Below are 21,079 nucleotides of genomic sequence, written 5' to 3' on the forward strand. Positions count from 1 at the left end.
GATCTGGAAAAGTGTCTAAATGAGTGAAAACCGCTCAAAACAAGATACATTCCTCAATTCAAGTCATTTAAGCCAATGCTTGATATTTACTTTTTGTAGTGTGCTGGGTCACATACACACAAATATCAGCTTTTTTTTGCATACAAAGTTCCATAGTGCACCTTTAAGTAAATTTATTTTGTACTGATCACCTCTGACTGATACACAGTCAGATACCACCTCCTGCCACAAGAGGTTAGTAAGTAATGAAGCAAGTCAGCGCACTGTATTCTCGAAGGGATAAACGGACTGGAAATAGCATTTTTTTTCTTGAACAAGATTAGCCTGAGCCACCAAGAGAGGCTCAATATATTTCTCTTGCTTTTTCAAAAGACATTGAAGCTGTAATTATTGCGGTGTCAGCCTTTCTCAGCAGATCTAAGCAATTGTGCGGACAATCGTTCTGCACCGCTGGGTTTTCAGGTCTCAACAAATGAAAGGCCGTGCGCGGTGAAGGGAGGAACCGGCGCCGCGGCTGAAGTTCTGAAGCTCAGCCGGGGCTCATGTTAATTAAGCTCTCTGTTCAGCACTTTCCAAATTAGATGTAAAGTGTTAAGCAGGAGGGGTCTGCCATTACTTAGACCCCCTGACCTGAAGGGAGCGAGGCGTCCTTGAAACATAATTGCTCTCACCTTGAGTGCGAGGCGGGGAGAGAAAAGGTGTCTCTTTTAGGCGCACAAAGAGCCGCTCATGCGTTATGCCTCGCGAGCCGCTGAGGGGCTGCACGGATCGCTCCGCTCCTGCCCTTTGTGCGAGCGCTCCGATAGCCACGGGTGGAATGTATTGGATTGCAACCGCCGGAGTGATACACCAAATTAGCCTGTTTTCACTTATGAAAGGTTTTGAAGGCGGGCTTGACTGTTTGCCAGCTTCAACTCTCTTATGTCAATCTGAAATAGTTTTTTTCTTTTTTTTCTTCCTCTGCTCATGCTCCTGAGGCTGGCGGGGCTTTGGCGCCGTACCAAGCTGATTCCAGATGAAGATATTTTACGAGCTGCTGCAGACGAGGGCTCTCCAGTGTGCAGCCCCAGTTCTGTCGAGACGGCTCTCCTTTGTCTGCTCAGCCTTGTCCGTCATGCAGCCATCTCCTTACATTCACGTCACAGGCAGCATTGCTAATGCACTAAATCAATAATGGCAGTCTGGCATATTTAGCGCTTTACTGGCAGAGGTCCCTGTTGAAGGCAGCTACTCTAATCTTGCAATACAAGTGTGCCCTATTGGCCTGTGGACTGTACTTTCAATTATTCAGCAATTTTGACTGAACCTTTATTACCTGTCTTTTCTCCACAGTGAATTTCATACTATTGGTTCACATTAAGCCACTTCTCAGTTCAGCTTCTTTTGTCATTTTACCTAAACAGTCAACAAGAGCACACCTTAATATCACAACATCTGTCGACAAAGGCCCCTAAACTTTTTTTTTTAACAAGATCCTAAACCCTTGCACGAGACGCGGCTTAGTCATTGCCTCAACATGACTTATGCAGATTAGCATGCGAAACTTGTCAGAGCTAGCATTAGCAAAGCCGCCATGAGTGATTAGCCCATTATAATGAGCAAGCACCTATCTGCTCCTCCCCGCAGCACGCGGCGCTGCTCATCCCTCGCAAAATAGATAAATAAATCTCAAAAGTCCCGAGTCGGAGCGTGTTGATTTGTGCATGGGAGTCGCGTGCTTCCCGCTATTACAGTATGTTGCGAGATGACAGCGTTACCCAGAAGGGGGACCAAGTCATGAGCAGAGGAGACAGAGAAGTAGGTCAGCTCCTAGCGTTTGTTACATCATACATATTCATACGCAGCACCCAGTTGTTGCAGCGCGAAACTCCGCGGCGCGCAGACGGATGTTTATTCTGTTCATTGGGCCCTCTCGCCTGTTCAAATTGGGGAAGAGTCATTATGCGCGGGGCGGGTACCGGGCGCACATCCGGACTGTTGACTTTTCCAGCACGTTGTCACAAATTCAATTAACTAAAGGGATGCCATTATCTGGTGTTGACACATCAAAACGAGCCGAGCGTTTGTGGGGGGGGGGTGTAAAGAAGTTAGGGCAACAAGAGGCTTATGGTGCATTTGAACGTCAAAAACATGTGTCTTTTATTATAATTATAATTATTATTTTTTTGACTGTACGTGGCAATTGAATTAATTTTACTATATCATTACTTCCTACTAGGTCATCAGAAAGGATCCTTTGTCCAAGCCCTTTCCATCGAAGGCTGCATATCAAAGTGTTTACGCCATGGAGGGCCACAGACCAGTCGTCAATGCAATGCGATATTAAATTGGGCGCATTTAGGGGAGGTTTTAACCAAGAAACCACACTTTTATTAGGCTTGGAAGCTTAATGCATCTTTTTATCACCCTGCAATTGAAGGTATATTGAGGTTATAAAAATCTAGCTTGCAGTAACATGTGAATTCTCTGAGGTTTGCAAACAAAGCAAAGCCTTAGGACCAACCGCACTTTGAGTTCCCGTGCTTTGGGCAGTTGGGTGGACTGAAAGAAAAGTTGAATGTACAGACATAAATTAAAAGTAGCTTTGCCACCGGAAAAAGGTGGCTTCCCCTCTTCAGGTCGGTGGGGAGTCCTTGCCTCAAGTGGAGGAGTTCAAGTATCTCGGGGTCTTGTTCACGAGTGAGGGACGGATGGAGCGGGAGATCGACAGACGGATCGGTACGGCGTCAGCAGTGATGCGGTCGCTGTATCGGTCTGTCGTGGTGAAGAGGGAGCTGAGTCGGGGGCAAAGCTCTCGATTTACCGATTGATCTACGTTCCCACCCTCACCTATGGTCATGAGATTTGGGTAATGACCGAAAGGACAAGATCGCGAAAAGCGATCGAATTGAGTTTCCTTCGTAGGGTGGCTGGGCCCACCCTTCGAGATCGGGTGAGGAGCTCAGTTACCCGGGAGGAGCTCGGAGTAGACTCGCTGCTCCTTCACGTCGAAAGGAGCCAGCTGAGGTGGCTAGGACATCTGTTTCGGATGCCTCCTGGTCGCCTCCCTCGGGAGGTGTTCCAGGCATGTCCTATTGGGAGGAGGCCTCATGGAAGACCCAGGACATGCTGGTGGGACTATGTCTCCGAGCTGGCCCGGTGTCGCCTCGGGGACCCCCCAGAACATCTGGAGGAGGTGTGCGTGGATCGGGAAGTCTGGGCATCCCTGCTGAGACTGCTGCCCCCGCGACCCGGCCCCGGATAAAGCGGAAGAAAATGGATGGATAGCTTTGCCAAAGTTATCAAGCTCAGTTTTTTTCTCTATGAAAAATATACAAAAGGACGGTATAATACCCTGATCACATGACCTGAACAGTTTGGTAATGCTTTTCTTCAAATTGCATAACATCTGCTTTGACTGACACACTTCGTTTTGGAGATCAACAATTGTATTCCTCTCCTTTGACTGGGAGAAAGGGCTCTGTCTGAATCCAGGCCAGTGTGCTGCGGCCTGCGTGCGTGGTACACATCCTCGCTGAGCCTTGACTTATATAATATTGTTACCACAGCAGCGGCGCCGCAGTCACCGGAGCCATTCTTAATTTCAGTCCTTCAGCCGCCGTGGATAAAAGCCTGCGTTGTGTCGAGAGTGTAGGAGAATGAATGCAGAAAAGAAAGGGAAAAAAAAAAAATACTGAGTCAGTGGCAGTGGCTGGGACTCGCACAGATAGGGCAAAACATGATGCTATTTCTGCCAGCTACTGTTATTCACTCAGCGCTAATACAGTGAGACACTCCACACAAACACTATATACAGGGGGGGGGATTGACCTCCTCTCAACTCCCAGCATCCGACACTTGAAACGTGAATGGAAGCATAGAAAAACGCAACGTAACCCTCATTCTCCGCCATTTTAATCTTTTTTTTTTTATTTTTTTATTTCAAGGCAACACTGCAGTGACTCTCAAACCCAACTCGCATTCATTTCCATATGGAGCCGCCATTGGCCCTTGCGGCAGGTGTGTTTGGTATCAGTGCGTGGCTATTAATGCCGTCACTGCATGTGTTGACAGCGTTGAATACAGTGGCGGGTACATTACATTACAGCCTGCAGTAAACATTTCATTACAGGGAAAGCAGCCTATATTTTAGCTCGCTGCAAATGCGTGAGGAAAAAATGATCCCAGCATCGGTGGACGACTACCGGAAATAATTTACTGTGAACAATGCAATAATAAGTCAATAAAGTCACCGGTCTGATGGTGTTTTAAAAAGTTCTATCACTTTTTGCCTGGAGGTTTTGTTTAAATCACACCTCTGGTGGTTTTAGCACAGTTGCCTGCCTACACATTGCTGTCTTTTGGAGTCTGATAATAGCGATAATAGTTTCGAAAGGTTTGAAAATTCGAGACCTTGGAGCTTTTCAGCACCGTTGGTGTCATCATATATTCAATATACACACTGCGTTTATGCTTAAATATGCATGCCGTGATATTTTTCAGTGACAATTTTTCGGACAAAGATCCCTGTTGATGAAAATGTTAATTTAGCTTTTAGTAAATTGATTTTAACAGGAACAGGCCACCGTTTTTCCATACTGTGATGTGTTCTTGCCTGAGCTTAGACGAGTTGATACTTACCTGTCTGGTCTGTGTGCGTGCCCGTGGAAGAGCGTGGTAGCTTCCAACTTCACCCCAGTTGGAGCTATAGGAATACATTGGGAGAGGCCGAATGCTAACAACATCTTTGATCATTTTGCGTCCAAAGGTGACTGAGGGCACACACAAAGACCAGACAGATACACATCAACTCGTCTAAGCTCAGGTAAGAACATATCTCAGTATGGAATAACAGTGGCCTGTTCCTTTAAAGGGGCGAGATGCAAGTTTGCCATTTCATACTCACTACTGCCATCTCAGGTCATACATGTAACTGCACCTTCTATATTAACCTCGTGTATGACGGCACTTCGGACCCGAATGAACACCTTTTTGAGTGACAGTGCAGGATTTTAGAGGCAGTTGTGGTGAACAGATCTGGGCTCATTCTACACATTAGGACATGGCTCTAACATGTAGGGGGAGGAAAAAAACTCTGTGGGTCCCTTTAAGAGATGAAGGACCTGTTTTTTGCAATGCAATATCCAATAAGTATAACATAAGGCAAACCGTACGTAAAATACAGCCGCAAAACATTAAACATCCAGATGCACGTCTCTATATTTCAGCCCTCTGCAAACCGAGGAAAGTAAAGACGCACGTTACAACGACACAAAAGATCTCAACCTGCAACACTACCTGGATATATTGTTCGTATAGCTCCATTTTTACAGTCAGCCCTCCCACACTGCCTATCTAAAGGTGTGAATAAGACGGTTCAAGGGTGGCCTCTGCGAATTGCCTTTGTTTTCTTAAGTAGCACACGACATGGAGGGCTTTCTTTTCGTCTTTTCTCGGAGGTGTGGAAAAAAAATGGCCTCTTTGTATCGATCCGTTTGTGCGCGTAAACAGTGCAGCCCGGGCCCCTTATATGCACCAGAGACTTTCCTGCCGGCAGTTGCTCCGTTACTATACAGCTCCGCGCCTCACCTCGGCTATTTTTGGTCCAAGGGCCTCGATGATTTAACTGTCCTCTTGGTAGCCGTCTGGTGCTAAAAGCGAGGTACAGTGCTCTTCCGGCTGCAAATGTCATGAAGTCATTTGTCCTACTTTTTCTTTCTCCACACTCCCGACCGCTGAGATTTTTTAATAGAAGCCAGCGCCAAGCCATTAGGTTGTCAAAGGCTGCCATTATGTTGAGAAAAACCTATGTCGCTAATTAGCCATATAAGCAAACCCATGCGTGCGCTGATGGTAAAGCCGTGACATACATTGACCGCGTGGTCTCTAGCATAATGCCTGCACTCATTCGAGGGTCGGCAGGGTATGCAGTACTCGGATACAGTTGCTGCCGGTGCTTTGGTGCGCTTATTCCCCTCCCTGTGTTCCCTAACTCGACTGTACTTCCGCACGCCTCACCGCTCCCCCATGTCTTCCTTTCTACCTCCATGCACAGCGGCTGCATCGGGGGTCAAAAGTCAAAGCCGCTTGGGAGTCGCTGTCTTCCCTCCAGCCCCCGCTTTGATTGGCGAGCGTTCTGGTGGGTGTGATCGTCTCTGGGAAGTTTGAAGGGCTGTTGGATGTTTTGGCGACACTTCTTTCCCGCTCTTTTCCAGAAATAGCCCGACGCTAAATGGAAAATCACAGCTTGCCTTTCGGACGTGCCACATCTGCGCGACGTCCGGCGAAAACGGGAAGTGTCGGGGGGGAATTCGCGCTGGGGGTATCTATGTGGGCAACCAGCTGCGACCACACGCGAGGGGCACGTTAATTGGTATTCCAGCCAGATCCGTGGCATCTTTCACACACATACCGTATTTCCTTGACGGCGAGGGAGAGAGAGAGAAAAGAGAGCTTTTTCCTCGACGACATGAGACAAACCTGTTCGCTTCCACACGCCCCTGAAAATCCCCAGGTCCGTCGGCGCAAGACAATTAAATTGGAGTCCTTTCAGGCGCGCTTCTCTCGGTATTTTCTGCCATCTCCTCTCACAGTTTCATGTGTAATCCCGCCACGAAAGTGCCTGTAGTCCTCACGCTTCACTTAACATGTACAATTGTAGTGTCTCTTCAAATGTGGCTATGATTATACTTTTTTCCCCACACACACACATGCTTGTTCCAGACAGTTCATTGTCATTGTTCTTCCTATATCCTACAAAACATTGGTGACATGTGAACATGGCGAAACTGGAAGATAATTCAGCTAATGAGGATTTTGTGTGCTTAGGTTTTCGCTGTGACTTACATATCCCTTGTAATTGTACACCTCACGCCACATCAAGATACTATTGTTATTATGGCTGACTAGTGCAACACCTCTCTTATTTATTGGTGAATTCCAATCCAACTGTTGGCAACCAAGATGCTTTTTACTGAACAACTAACAATATGTGGGAGAGTAATGATGACCATGTCTGCATTTCTGTGTGGAGTTTGGATGTTCTCCACCTGTCTGGTTGTGATTTCTCTGGTTGCTCCGACAACCCAAAACATGCACAGTACACTATGTTTAAAAAAAAAGAAAAAAAAAATCAATGAAACTCGTGGATGGTATTGTGTCTCAGGGCTCTTTGAATCACTGACATTTTAGGGGTTTATGCACAACTGAAAGCCTCTGGAGGGTTCTGCACCTTGATGTTCACGTGTCTCCAGAGGCACCAGAAGCTTCAAATACCTGTTTGCTGCTTTGTAGCTGCTGTGCTATTAATCTGATGTATTTGTCTGGCAGAAACCGTCCTCATTGTGCCCGTGTGTGCTCTGAATCAAATCTCTTAACAGTTTCATCAACAGAAAGAGCGTTTCTTTCCCTTTTAGCTTGAAAATGGTGGTCTGCTTGATAATAGTGAACGTCCTTTTTCAGTAGTTTTTCCCTCAACTGGACTTACCTAACAACTAATCATCACAGCTGTCTGAGATTGAAGTCAGTGATTCAAAGAGCCCTTTTTTTCTACCTCTATGGTACTGGAATACAATTTGCATAATAATATATACCATGGTGTATAGGCTCATTTCCAAAGCAAGGAGCGCAGCCTGGCTAAAGATCTGGAGACTGGTTGCCCCAGTGGCTTTGAAGGATGGGTCACATTCCCAGGACAAATTTCTCCATGGGCACAATAAAATTACACTTTTGATGGTTAGAAAATACAATATCAATCTAAAACAGCTAAGAAGATCCGCTAGTGAAGATCCAAAGATTACTCAAAGATGCGCGAGTGACTTGAGTGACTATGTTCTTACATCTAGAAACATTGATACGGAAACTGCGGCTTTACTGTTATGGGTGTCATCAGCCTTTGTTGTTTACTGCATTGTCCAGGCCTAATCCACTGCTCTGCTGCAGTGTTTGTTGTTATGTCTGTTCCAGTGTGAATTCCCGCTTTTTGCCGCTTTGCAGAGCCGATGCGGTGACAGGTGCAGACACTTCTCCAGCGCCTGTCTGTCATGTTGACTCGGACTCACAGTTCCATTACATTTTTGTCACTGTCAAAAGCCCTTGAAGAAGATGACAACTTTTTTTCTCCCCTCCCCCTTTAGCATCAGATGTCCAGTCTCTGATATCCACCTGCGCGACTCCAGCGCTAACACTTACCGCTGTGGTCAGAACTTTATTTTTTCCCACATTCGGCTAACACAGTTGTCAGTGTGAAGCAGCTAATGAGCGTGTGAGTCTTGGGGCAACTTTGGCGCACCTGGAATAACACTTTTTTTTCCCTGTTTATACTTTGCTTCTTTCATCACTCCAGCTCCTGCGTGTAACACTGTGTATCAAGAAGCTTGTGTTTGCTAACATGCAGCTGCTCAGACGCTACAAGTCCACATTGTTAATTCGTCTGACCTTTTGTTTTTGTCTAGCCGCCGAGTGGTGGGCGACCAATCTGAAGAAGGCAGAGGAGTCCTATGAGCGAGTCAGCGCAGAAATAAGGTAACAAAGGCTGCTAAATAGAGCTTCAATGAATTATGGCTAAATCATCAACATACAGTAGGATGATTTATGTGTGTGCTCGACTATTGTGAGCAGGGTGGCAGTGTATGTAACCAGGGCCTTAAAATAGAGCAGGAAAGCTGCACAGTAATGGATTTGCACCGCGCGGTACCTAGGGCTAATTTTAATGAAGAAAAACAAACGCTATTGGCTGCCTACCGAGCTAGGCCCATTCCAGCTCACGTTGACAAAAGATTTGGCTTGGCATGAATAATCCAACTCTCTTTGCTACCTTTTAAGGAGAAAAGAGAAGTGAAGCAATGCAGCAAACATTGTAATTATTTCCTATAATTGAAAAAGAATGACTTTAAATGAGCCATTTTACCGAGAAGCGTTGTGTTTTATAGTTTTTAATGAATGCTACTGTGTACAGTCAAACAAAAGCCTTAGGCTGGCCAATGTTTTGCCTTCACATGTTTTCGTTGTGCTCCCAGCCAGCCGGCAATGGCAGATAAGTAGCTTGTGTGGCCCTCAGGCATGCAAACTGTTCATTACAGTAGGGAGAGAACAGAACCAAGCGCCAAGATGGCAATTACCAAAAGGTCAAGATTTTTCCCCTAAACAAACGGTAGCACGAGGAGAAAGGAGGCAACAAAGCTAGCGTAACATGAGTCGCTCTAGTTCTCCATGTCCTTCTAACTAGTTTTGGTCTCCTCTGGTCAAATGACTCAATATTATTATGATTTCCTTCAAGATATGTATTTTATCTATGCTTCTTCCTTAAACCCTCAAAGCATGCAATTAGAGTGTTTTCTTTCTTTTAAGTGCCTTTGTTTGAATCATGACCTTTGCCCTACTTAGACGCACACAGCTAATAGACCCACAATGTTTCCCGTCTCCTCTAAGCCTTACCTTATCAAACTGGGCTGCTCCCAAACATTAGTTAACCCCATTAGTGGTTCAGGGCTATGAATATGGAAATGGAAGCCTGTGTACCGTTAAGAGATAGGGCTCACTTCCCTTATATGCGATTAGTGAAGGAATGCAGCCCCAGCCAAAGCCCATAATTGTAGACACTGCATAGAAATGGGCTTTTAAGGGCCGCCTCATCAACACACTGTCCATGGAGTCAGTGACTGGAAGGAGCATAAAGCTACAGAGTCAGCACACTTCGGTCACTTCGCAAACTTATTAAGCATCTGGAAGGGACTTGGGAGGGAGGTGGGAGTAGAATCCATTACAAGTTTTGTGGTTCTGAAGAGTTGGGTTTTATTTCATTTCAATCACAAATGCTGCTTAAAGACCCTATATTACACTTTATTCAGGCTTTTATAACGACTTTTGGAGACCTTAGCCTCAGTATTTGTAGTATAACTTAAGATGTGTGTTAGGATTTGAGATGATATAAAATGAATGTCTTCAAAGTGCTGCAGAGGTGCTTCCAGCAAACATGCTAAATCTAGAGAAGAGAGGCTAAAGAGTAACATGGTTGTGTGTGTACGTCGGTTAACAATTTATTTTACACTACCCTTACACTACATTCTACCTGCCAAATTTAGTATAATGTAATGTGCTTACAGCAAATTGTTCAGGAGAAGCGAAAAATGCCACTTGTTGCTAACGTTAGCATATGTAGCATGCAGCTAATGAAGCTTCCTTGTTAGCATTGTCAGTTTTTTAAGTATTTATGGGCTGTTCAACCACTTTGCTCTTCTCTATATCTCTGCATCTTTATTTAGTAGAAAAACATATTAATAATTCAGCATTTGTTCAAGTAATGGTGGAGGAATGGGAGGAAGTCTATTTTTTTCCTTTGTTTCCCCCCTCTGGCAGCTTCGAACATGACCATATATGGGCATTTGCTAAGATGTATGCAACCCATAAGTTATTACAGACTGTTACAAAGCATATTACATTGTACTAGATTTTTTTTTAGGTGCAATGTGTCATGGGTTGTGTAAAATAAACCATATGTCGCAGTATGTTGATTCAAATTGATTTGATTTTTTTTTTTTTTTTATCTGCAGTGAACTCCAGAAGAAACTGGCGCTCGACTACGGCACGGACTGGGAGTTCCTCTTCTTGAACAGTCAGTGTTATCAGCTCCAAGTTTACGAGTAAGTCCTGCCATTTCCGCTTTTGTTTTTCGAACGAAATAAAAAGGAGACGAGAGAAGAAAAAACAACAACTTCGTATTGACATTCTCATCATCAATCCCTTACACCTGATTGCATTGTTTACTCTCAATAAGACAAACTGATGGAAGGCAATTACTTTTGCAATACATGTACACTGCAGGTGGCTCAAATGATGGTTTTGAATATGCATTACACAACGTTTTTCTAGCCTGGAGTCCATGTTTTTTTTTTTTCCTTTTCAAAACAATCGCTATATGTGATGAATGCTGGGCATCTCGGTTAAGATCTAGCGTTTAAAGCTGATAATTTGTGAGCCGAAACCACCCCAGAGAAGCCAAACAGCTAAATCAACTAAATTTAATCAACAGAATGGGCTTCTTTTACTCTCTCTCATGCTCATCCCTATGGCCCCTGCTGCGGTAGAATCTGTTCTCCTCAGGACGGCGTGCCAGCTGGAGCTTCTGAAGCCTGTGGGTGGTTGCAGTTTTAAAGAAAATTATCTGAAATCTTCACTGCGATCTGCTCGGCAAATATATATTTCTCTGACAACCTTGGATTCCGTGGTTTTCCCCGCGCCCTCGTGCCGCCGAGTGGTTTTTGTTTGCTTAGTTAGCCTTTTGAGGAGACGCTTGCAATGTGGGGGAGAAAGTTGCGATATCCTTCATAAGCCAGTTACCATTTTTTTCCCACTGAAGTCCACGTTACATAACTTTATCACACATCACACATTGGCTGTGAAAGGCTTTTTATGTTCGCTGACTAGGAATGTAAAAAAAAAACAACTGACAGATGTGGAGAAGGCTTGCTTTGGTCAGTTTTGTACGCCCAGCGAGTCACTTGAATCACAAACAAGCAATTTCTCACCATAACACTGTGTATGTTATTGATCTACATTCGTTTGGTAAGTGCTAATGTGCTAAAAATCAGACCAGGACCGGCTTCTGTGCATTCACGGCTGTTTTTCCCGTTCATTTCGAGTGGTGAGAAGATTTTTGAGCAAAATAAAAAAGACAGAATGACATTGAGGCTATTCTACAAACTCCTGTATGAAAATAGTGTTAACATGAAGCTTCAGCTTATGTGCGTAGAGATTTTGTGATATTCTGTTACTAAACATAAATGTCATTAAGCATTAAATTGGATTCAAACTGGCATTAAATCAAAAATGTCTCTGAAAATGATGATGTTATTAACAACTTTTACCATATAAGTTCATACAAAAACTATGGAGTAAAACATATTCCGCTGAAGTTTTGGCTGAATTAGCTTTTTTTTTTTGTTGCTCAAAAGTTCCCAGTTTTGTCCAATTCTCTTTCCTCGGTTTGATGAAATGTTTGCAAATCTTAACCGCTCGCCTCAACCAAGCGCTTTTTCTCCTGTTTAGCTTAACCCAAATCTAAAAGCTTCTAAAGGTTTTTAGCCTATAGGCCAGTGTAACGCCTCATTTGAAAGCTAAGACCTACAAAACTGATATAAATTGATATTTTTCCCTGCGTTGTTGCCGTGTTGTCGTCACGTTTTGAGTTTTTTTTTTAATAGTTTTTTGTCACATTTTTGTCAAATTTTAGTCATTTTTGTTGCATTTTTGTCCCTTTTTTGTGACATTTTAGTTGTTTTTTGTTGCATTTATGCCACTTTTTGTTGCATTTTTTGCCACTTTTTTGTCGTGTCTTCGTCACATTTTTGTCACATGTTCATTGCGTCTTGAGTCTTGTGTGGATCAGAAGGTCGGGGGTTCGAATCCCACCTCCTGGAAGTGCACACTGTCATTGTGTCCTTGGGCAAGACACTTCACCCACATTGCCCCCAGTGTCTGTGTACACTGGTGTATGAATGAGAGTGTGAATGGGTGAGTGGATCCTTAATGTAAAGCGCTTTGAGTGCCTAATGTAGGTGGAAAAGCGCTATATAAGTTGAGACCATTTACCATTTTCTTACTTTTTTCAAGAAGCTTTTAGATTTGGGTAAAGCTGAACTGGAGAAACTACACAGAAGCCTTTGTTACACTAAGTACACCTCGATACTTGTTGTACACCTTTGTTTTAAACTTTAATGCGTACCTGTACCTACATGTGTAATTACTTTCTTGTTCCCTGTACTTACACATGGAACTCGCGGGCTGTAATCTTAAGTGTTACCGAATCGGGAATATTTTTAAACATTGCAACACAAAAAAGAACATCACCATTTTTCAAACGTTAAAAATGAAAATTGGATCCAATCAACCTTTTGTTATGCCAACTTTAAAAGCTTACGGCTGGAAACGTGTGAAAACGACCGGGCGCCAAAGCCAATAACGATGACTGTAATCCTGAGCACTACGGATGGGTGGCAGTTGTTGCTGAACAGACGACTTTTCTTCAAACAAAAGTGGGACGTTGGAGAGAAAGGTTGAGCAATTTTTCAAACACGCATGGTGTCTGATGGCCCTAGTGCACGGTAAAAAGAAAAAAAAAGCCCGTTGAGAGATTCATTTTATTTGAGGTAATACAAAGGATAAATCACACTGTTGCGTTGCGAGACCAAGCATGTAATCACACAAACCCAACTTTCCTGCCGAGCCTCCGCGAATGCCACGTCCCATCTGCGACATTTCCGTGCTCCGATGTGGAAGAGTGACCAAGAATCTGTACTCAGGAAGTACTTTTCTCCCTAGAGATAACACAGTTTGTCAAGTCAAAGTATGAAGAGTAAGAGAAGTTATTTTTTTTTAAGTTACAAGCTTAGAGCATGTGTATACAGACGGCATTGTGTCATGGAAGGGGGCGTGGTTTCACCGAGGGGGAAATAAAATCTTTTGGGAAACACTATTTTTCACTGTTTTTCTCATTTTTGGGAAATTTATAAACTTATTTATTACAAACAATAAAGTCAAGTCTAAATCGGGCACATGTGGATTTTTATTTACAGCAGATTGTTCAGTAGAGGCGGAAAAAAAATGGCAGTAGCCAGCATTAGCACGATGGCGCATCATGTTGGCATTCTGCGTTATTTATGTAATCATGGGCTTTTGAACCACTTTGTTCATCCCCATGTCTTTGTATCTTTATTTAGAAGAAAACTATATTTATAATTCAGCGTTTGTTAAAGTGGTTTTTGAATGAAGAAAGTTGTTTTCAAACATGACCATATATGAGTGATTCTAGAGATGCCGTCTGTATCTATTCGGTTGGATACATTTTTTTGGAGAAAAATCTAAACTTTCTCTAATTATTTAAAAATTACTTTAACAAATGCTGAATTATTGATATACGTAGTTTTCTACCCAATAAAGATACAAAGACATGGAGAGGAGCAAAGTGGCTCAACAGCCCATAAATAACGGAGAATGCTAACTTGATGCGTCATGTTAGCATCGGGCTAATGCTAACGGTTAGCTAGTGCTAGCTACAACTGCTGTTTTTTCACTTCTACTGAGCAATCGACTGTGAGAAAATATCCATATGGGCCCGATTCACACTTGACTTTATTTATGTGTAATATGAAGTTCATATTTCACCAGAAAATGGCTAAAAAGAGTGGAAAATTGTGTTTATTCTATTTTCCCCCTCGGCGAAGCCACGCCCCCTTCTATGACGAGATGCCATCTGCATCTATAGTGTGACGTCACAGCTCTATTTCCGGGTCAGTGCCGGCTGGCAAATATGCGAGAAAAAACGTAAAAACCACAATCAATATTTCTGAAACTTGACGGAGAGTTACTGAAGCTACTTATTTCTCAGACTCATTAGCCAAAAATGCCGTACCTACTGCTAAAAAACTAATATTTACTAAAGTCGCTACTTCCGGGTTTAGCGAAGCTGCTGCGTCGACTCGTACTTTAGCTAAAACTCGTACCGCTAAACCCAGGTATAGCGCTAAACCCAGGTATAGCGATTATGGGCCTGATAAATAAGTGTGTTCAGTTACCCTCTGTTGAGTTCCAGAAATATGGATTGTGGTATCGAAGAGGTTTTTTTGTAGTTTCTCGCACATATGATGGGCTATGCGAACCCGGAAGTAGAGCTGTGACGTCAACACTTAACAAATGTATTGAGATTAGGATTTGCTTCAGTATGTTGAAATACATATCTGTTGCTGGCTCTTCTACTCATGATTAGGCTTATATAGTGCTTTTCTACCTTTATCAGGCCCAAATCGCTCTACAGTAAGGAACCAGTCACCCATTCACGCTCTCATTCATACACCGACGTATGCACACACTGGAAGATAGTCGAGTCACATGTCAACGCAGCCCCTACTGTACACCATCAGCATTCGCATCACGTCCAATCGGCACGCTCCCCTGATCCGTCACTCAAGATACCCGCGATGAGCCGTTCGTCCTTTGACCTCTCCTCACCCTCCCAGCAATTCACCAGCCCCTCTCCCCACGTCACCGCCTCCTCAACCCCCCATTTATCTGTAATCCTGCGGCGGCGCGACATTGACAGACTCGCCACCTCCTCCTCCTCCTCTTCTTCTTCTCCTCCTGTGCCGAACACCAATAACGGAAGCGAATGGGGCACCTCTTGATCATCGCTGCAAGCCCTCCCCCTTTTTCCTTGGCTGTTTAGATGTCTCACGTTTGATTAAATTGCTCTTTTCCCCCCCTGTTCTTGAGTGGCAGCCAGTAGCGGATAAAAGCGGGCCGACCAGCCCCAAAAAGCCATAAAAGTTTGTGGAGCGGCAGCCTCAGCCCTTTCCTATCTTTAATATAACTAATAGCGGTGCATTATTTAAATGAATGGAATTAAAACGCCGCTTCAGTGGGGTTTTTGTAAAAGAGGGGGGGGAAGCAGTGCGATTTGGAGCACATTTTTAGGCGGGGAGTATTAAGTGTATTAAGCTAACCTAATGTAGCAGGCAAATAGGATGAGATTGCTATTTAGTAGACGTAGGAAAGTGTATTGGGGATTCATACACTGGTTAGAATTCTAATAGTGCATCTCCCGACCTCAACATTTTTACGGCTTTCACTTCCCCTCGTGATACGGCGAATTATTTCTCGCAATGTAGCGAACGTAGCCTGGCCTTGTTTGTACAGGGGGGGGGGAAAAATATATAATTACCCTGATTCCAAATGAGGCTTTCGTTTTTTGAACACTTTCAAGTGGAATGATTAAATACGAGATTGGAAGCTAAATGCTGGGTAGTACACTGCATAGTGCCTCCTCATCAGTTTCTCTAAAGACCATAAACAATGTGAATAAAAGCCCGGAGTCGCCGCTTTGTGGTGTATTATCTTTAATGAAAGTTATTGCTGTGCTTTCATCCAGCGCCTGGAGTTACCTTTCCCATGGCAGATAATGTTCCCGGAGAAAATGGTTGTATATTTACTGTTATGTTGTTTGCAGGGCACACACAACAGGCTCTTGAATGTAAATATTGTGTTTTTGAAGGTTGCACCAGTTTTGGGTGGGTATGATGTTTAGAAATGTCGAACTTAAGCGATGCTTGGTTTTTGGATACTGATACCCAAGGGATACTTTTTACGATACCTTTACAATATCGGACTCATCCCCAATGTTAAGAAATGTGTGTGTGAATAATTTGGGGGAAAATGGGGGGGAATTGGGAGAAATTGTGGTTAAAAAAAAAGGAAAAATTGAGTTAAAAAAAAAAGAGGGAAAAATTGGGAGAACATAGGGAAAATATTAGAAATAAAAAATAGAAAAATGAAAAAAAATTAGGGAGAAAAAGAAAATGTGGTAAAAATTCAGAATAAAAAAACAATAGGGACTTCCTGTAATGGGAGACGGTGGAGCAGATGGTAGAGCGGGTCGTCTCATGATCGGAAGGTCGGGGGTTCGAATCCCACCTCCTGAAAGTGTACACTGTCGTTGTGTCCTTGGGCGAGACACTTCACCCACCTTGCCCCCAGTGTGTGCGTGCATTGGTGTATGAATGAGAGTATGAATGTGAGAGTGGATCCTTGCTGTAAAGCGATTTGAGTGCCTAATGTAGGTGGAAAAGCGCTATCTAAATTGAGACCATTTACCATAATGCTGTCCCTGGACAAACAGCATAAAAACTGTATTGTCTTTGTCCGGTTCCTGCTTTCGACACCTTTACTTTTTCGATACCAGTAAACTTTTGTACCCAGGCTTGGACATGCCATAAAGAATAAAGGCATTTTGACTATACAAGTGAGAGCCTTGGTTTATGTGTTCATTTGAATGGCTGTCCTTGCCCCAAAGAGCACCTCTAGTTTTAATAATTTACTCCTTATGGGAAGCGCTCCTCTTCCTCCCCTCTCTGAATGTGCATAAAACTTCTTTGCATGACAGTCTGCGCCGCACGACACAGTGTGAAAAAAAAAGAAAAATATATCCCATATTGATGTTTTCAGAGGTGGAGACCCTACTTTACCTACACGGTGGCCTTAATATTCCTCCCGTGGATTTGTTGACACCCCTCAAAGCAACTTAAATCGAAGGGCCGTGATTTATGCAAGACTTGTCAGGTCAAATCGACTCAGCACGCGCTCTCTCTTCGTGTCATTAGAAAGTACAGCTCTCCATAGTGAGTCATGCCCCGCCACTGCGCCTGGGCTTCTGACAGGAGAGAGAGAGAGAGAGAGGAGAGCGGTGAGTGAGAAAGAGAGGGAGGGAGAGGGGTAACGTAGCAAAACTGACACGTCCAACTGTCTGCCCAACATCACATGGGTGCAGCGGGTTGTTCGAGGGGAGGAAAGCGACTCTATCAGGATGGCCTGGGGGGAGCTCTTTCAAACGGGGTAGAAGGAGAGAGGGAGGGAAGCGGGTGGGGCGGGTGGAGCGTGTTCATCCATGTGTCTGCTGACTGCCGGGACACCCAAACAAGCAGCTGAAAACGGTACATGCACCAGATTTTGTGGACAATTCAGGCGTGGAGTTTATCGAGATGGAAAATAAGTTGAGAGGGGATCCAATTAATATTTATGCGACTTTCACAGCAAGAGTATTCACTATTAATGTTTACAAATGATTTAGCATTACGTAGTCATTTAGCTACAGTATATATTTAGGAACTTTGAATTTTGTTGCAGCTTAAGTGGACATGTGCATACATTAGGCTAAGAAACATTCTTTTAGTTACCTCACTGTTGATACTTTAAGTTTTGTGAATTATATACCGTATTTTTCGGACTAAGTCGCACTTTTTTCATAGTTTGGCTGGGGGTGTGACTTATACTCAGGTGCAACTTATATATCAAAATGTATAATTTCACTTGTTATTTTCACACATTTTCACATGCCCAGGTAGTTGCCAAGTCTGGTGTGACTTATATATGTTTTTGTCTTCTTTATTATGCAATTTTTGGCTGGTGCGACATACTCCTGAGCGACTTATTTATGTTTTTTCTTCTTCATAATGCAGTTTGGGCTGGTGTGACTGATTCTCCGGAGCGGCTTATATTTCTTTTTTTCTTCATTATGCAGTTTTGGGCTGCACGCTGACAGTTCATCACGAAAAGCACAGAGGAGTGGGAAGGGCCATTCGGCAAATTATTGGAACCAGGATGGAAACCCGCGACACCGAGCGTATGTGCTACTTTAACCACTCGGATATAACGCAGCGCAGGTTTAAATGTTTGCTCGTGTCGACGCTTATCCTGTTCTTTCTTAGTACATGAGTCAAAAGGAAAGTAAACAAATGTCCTCAAGGAAACTCAAGTGGTGAGAGTTTAAGAAACTGCAGCCGCTTTTACGCCACGGCGCGCTGACAAAGCTCCTTTTAACATTTGCAGAGATTCAGTAAATGCCACTCACATCGCACTCATAGCAACGACGACAACCCCGCTTGATTAAAATAAAATGTTACCATTAGAATGACAAAACAACAACTTGTGATTGAGATTCCAGGTTTGTCAAAGCACTTGTGTCGACTATAGACAACCAACTTCTTTTTTACAATCGGCATTAGAGTCAGGTCTAAAACGACAAGGCTTTTGGTGGATGAAAAAGGACAAAATAGACGTGTACTTGCGTCTTCACTTATGCTGTATACTCGCCTGGAAGTGCCCTGTCACACCCACTAACTCCCAAACGATGATAGATGAGGACACCGTTGCCGAATTAAAGCACGGAATTTGGCCTTCGTTTTAATGAGCCTCTCCCACAATTAATTAACTTGAAAAGGTTATGCGTGGTCAACTGTCAATATCATAAAGGACAGCGCTTCCACTTTTCACCTGCGACTGTGGGAAAGTTTACTATTACGGGGAGTTGTTGCGTTGTCATTGCCATCACCAAGTACAGTAGGCTTTGGTTTGTTTATCTGTTAGAGTGACGCTAGTTGAACACAGCCTGTAGCCTAAGAGAAAAGAAAAGATAGTCTAACGTTGACCATGACCACACAGATGCACAAGGCTTCAACAAATATTAGTAGTATTTGGTAAAGAGCATTGTGTTACAGAGTTAGAAAGTCTGGACACATCTTTACAATTCTCTATGCCATGCTTTATGTCAATTTCCTCTTATCCCTGAGCTTCTAATTGAATCGTTTATGTGCTTGTGAGTTATTTCGGCGTATTACACTACATACAACCTTGACAGTGATCCCTCTGTAGCTTCATGTCATTTAATTTAAGCCCAGCGCTGCCGTTTGCAGAATATAAACATGCGCGTTAAATACAAGTTCGCGGCTCTCTCTAAATGTGTTATAGATTTCTACAACCACTGGCAGCAGTGTTAATTTTGTCGACTAAAACATTTCGTTGGATTAAGTGGATATGTTATTGCTCTTATTCCCCAGATGCATATCTAAGTTCCCAATGAAATAGTTTGAATTTATTGGATTAATTTTCAATTAAAAAGCCTCAAACCAGACATTTTCCATATCCCAGGGACAAGTCTGGGACAATTTGCTTGTCATTTTTGTTTGATAAAACTGAATTAGATTGTTGAAGCTGGGATGAATGCGATTGTGTGTGAGAGTACGGTGCAACAGATGGAAATTAGCCCAAGAAGAAATGGTTAAATGAAGCTTCAGCGCAAATTCAGCCTGGAAGACCTACCTGCAGCTTCATTATCCGATCATCCAATCACGGCTCCATCTCGGGCCGCACCTTCGAGTCAGCCATTCACCGCGCAATTTCCCCTTCTTAAGCTCCCCGGTCAATCACTCGGCCGTTTCCAGCCGTGCTGCGACCCTCCTCCGCCCCTCCTCAGCTTGGCCTCTCCTTGGCCCCTCTTGTTGTGCCAACTGACCACCACCGCCGGGGTCTGAACCCCAATCATGATCCATGTTCAATAAAACTTCCTAACACATTCTGTCTCTGTGAGTCTTTACAGGTTGAAACGGCTCAGGAACTTGATGTTTAGAGGGAATTTGTTAGAAAAAGTTGTGGACGTGATACATTTGAAAACCAAGCTCTTGTTGTCTGTACGGCTCAATCTCACGTCAAGGTGGGAACATTTCCTTCCCCCGCCGAAAGTGCAATATCACCTTGTTCTCCTGGAGACCAAGTACAAGAGTCCAATCTCTCAGTACAAACTCCCCAACCCTTGACGAAACAACTATTACAGCGACTCAAAAAAAACATGATGTCTGCGCTGACATTTGGAAATTTTCCGTTGCCCCGCTGTAGACGGGGAGGTTGTTGTGAGCCATATAAGAAAGATACGGTTCAACAATTTTGCTTTTGACCCTTTTAAATATAAAGCATTTACAAAAAACCCTGACACTCTCTCAAGCGACTTCAGCACTTGGGTAGAAGGCGTAGGAAATCCTTGCCATGGAGGCCTTAAGAGTGACTTTGATTCATGAGTGACATATAGAAAAATAAACATTTTTGAAATCTTGGCTGATTCATAGCTACATTTGGGAACTCTTGAACTCTACTGCCCATATACCGACTGCTGTTATTCAATAATGTGGGAAAAGAGTGTTTCCATTTAATGTCAATGTGATGCTATCGAAATTAACGCCGTTGTTTACTTTTGCTGATGTGTTTTGAATGGCATTTGAAGCCTGTTGAGAATGTAACTGCGGTCGGACCAATACTGCTAATACTGCTGAGGTTTAGGCTGCAGCACATACTGTATGTTGGACCCATGTTCAACCTCAGCATTGTGAGCTCGCCTTCCTGTCCTTTTGGAATATTTAATCAAAACTCTGTAGTTCAAGTGTTGAACGTTTCGTCTCTCATCCAAAAGGCTTCGTCAGAGTTGATCTTGGATGAGGAAATTAGAGCAGACATTGCAATTGTGTATCAGTGTCTGGATGCAAAGTAATTCTCTTGCAAACATCTGATTATTGGTGTCTTACAGTGTTTGGCCGAATTGTGGATGTTCTTGTCCATATATAAATATGTATATAATATATACATATTTATATATACTATATATGCTTATCCACTCAAATTTCTTGTACTAATAAATAGAGATGCACCGATCCAGCTTTATTGCTACCGATGCCGATACTTGGGTTTGAGTATCTGCCGATATCCGATATTAACAGATACCAAGACACTT

At 43.4% G+C, this 21,079-nt stretch overlaps 1 protein-coding gene across 1 annotated transcript in view; it reads left to right on the forward strand.

Moving 5' to 3' along the window:
- The window catches only part of LOC306980865 (glucosidase 2 subunit beta-like), a 167,944-nt gene that overhangs the window by 97,699 nt on the left and 49,166 nt on the right, over positions 1–21,079 (forward strand). The window contains exons 11-12 of the mRNA XM_079580398.1: positions 8,433–8,502; positions 10,530–10,619. Coding sequence (XP_079436524.1) covers positions 8,433–8,502; positions 10,530–10,619 — 160 coding nt within the window. The remainder of the gene's footprint in view (positions 1–8,432; positions 8,503–10,529; positions 10,620–21,079) is intronic.

The sequence above is a fragment of the Gobius niger genome, assembly GCF_951799975.1.
Source record: "Gobius niger genome assembly, chromosome: 21".
NCBI classification, from domain to species: domain Eukaryota; kingdom Metazoa; phylum Chordata; class Actinopteri; order Gobiiformes; family Gobiidae; genus Gobius; species Gobius niger.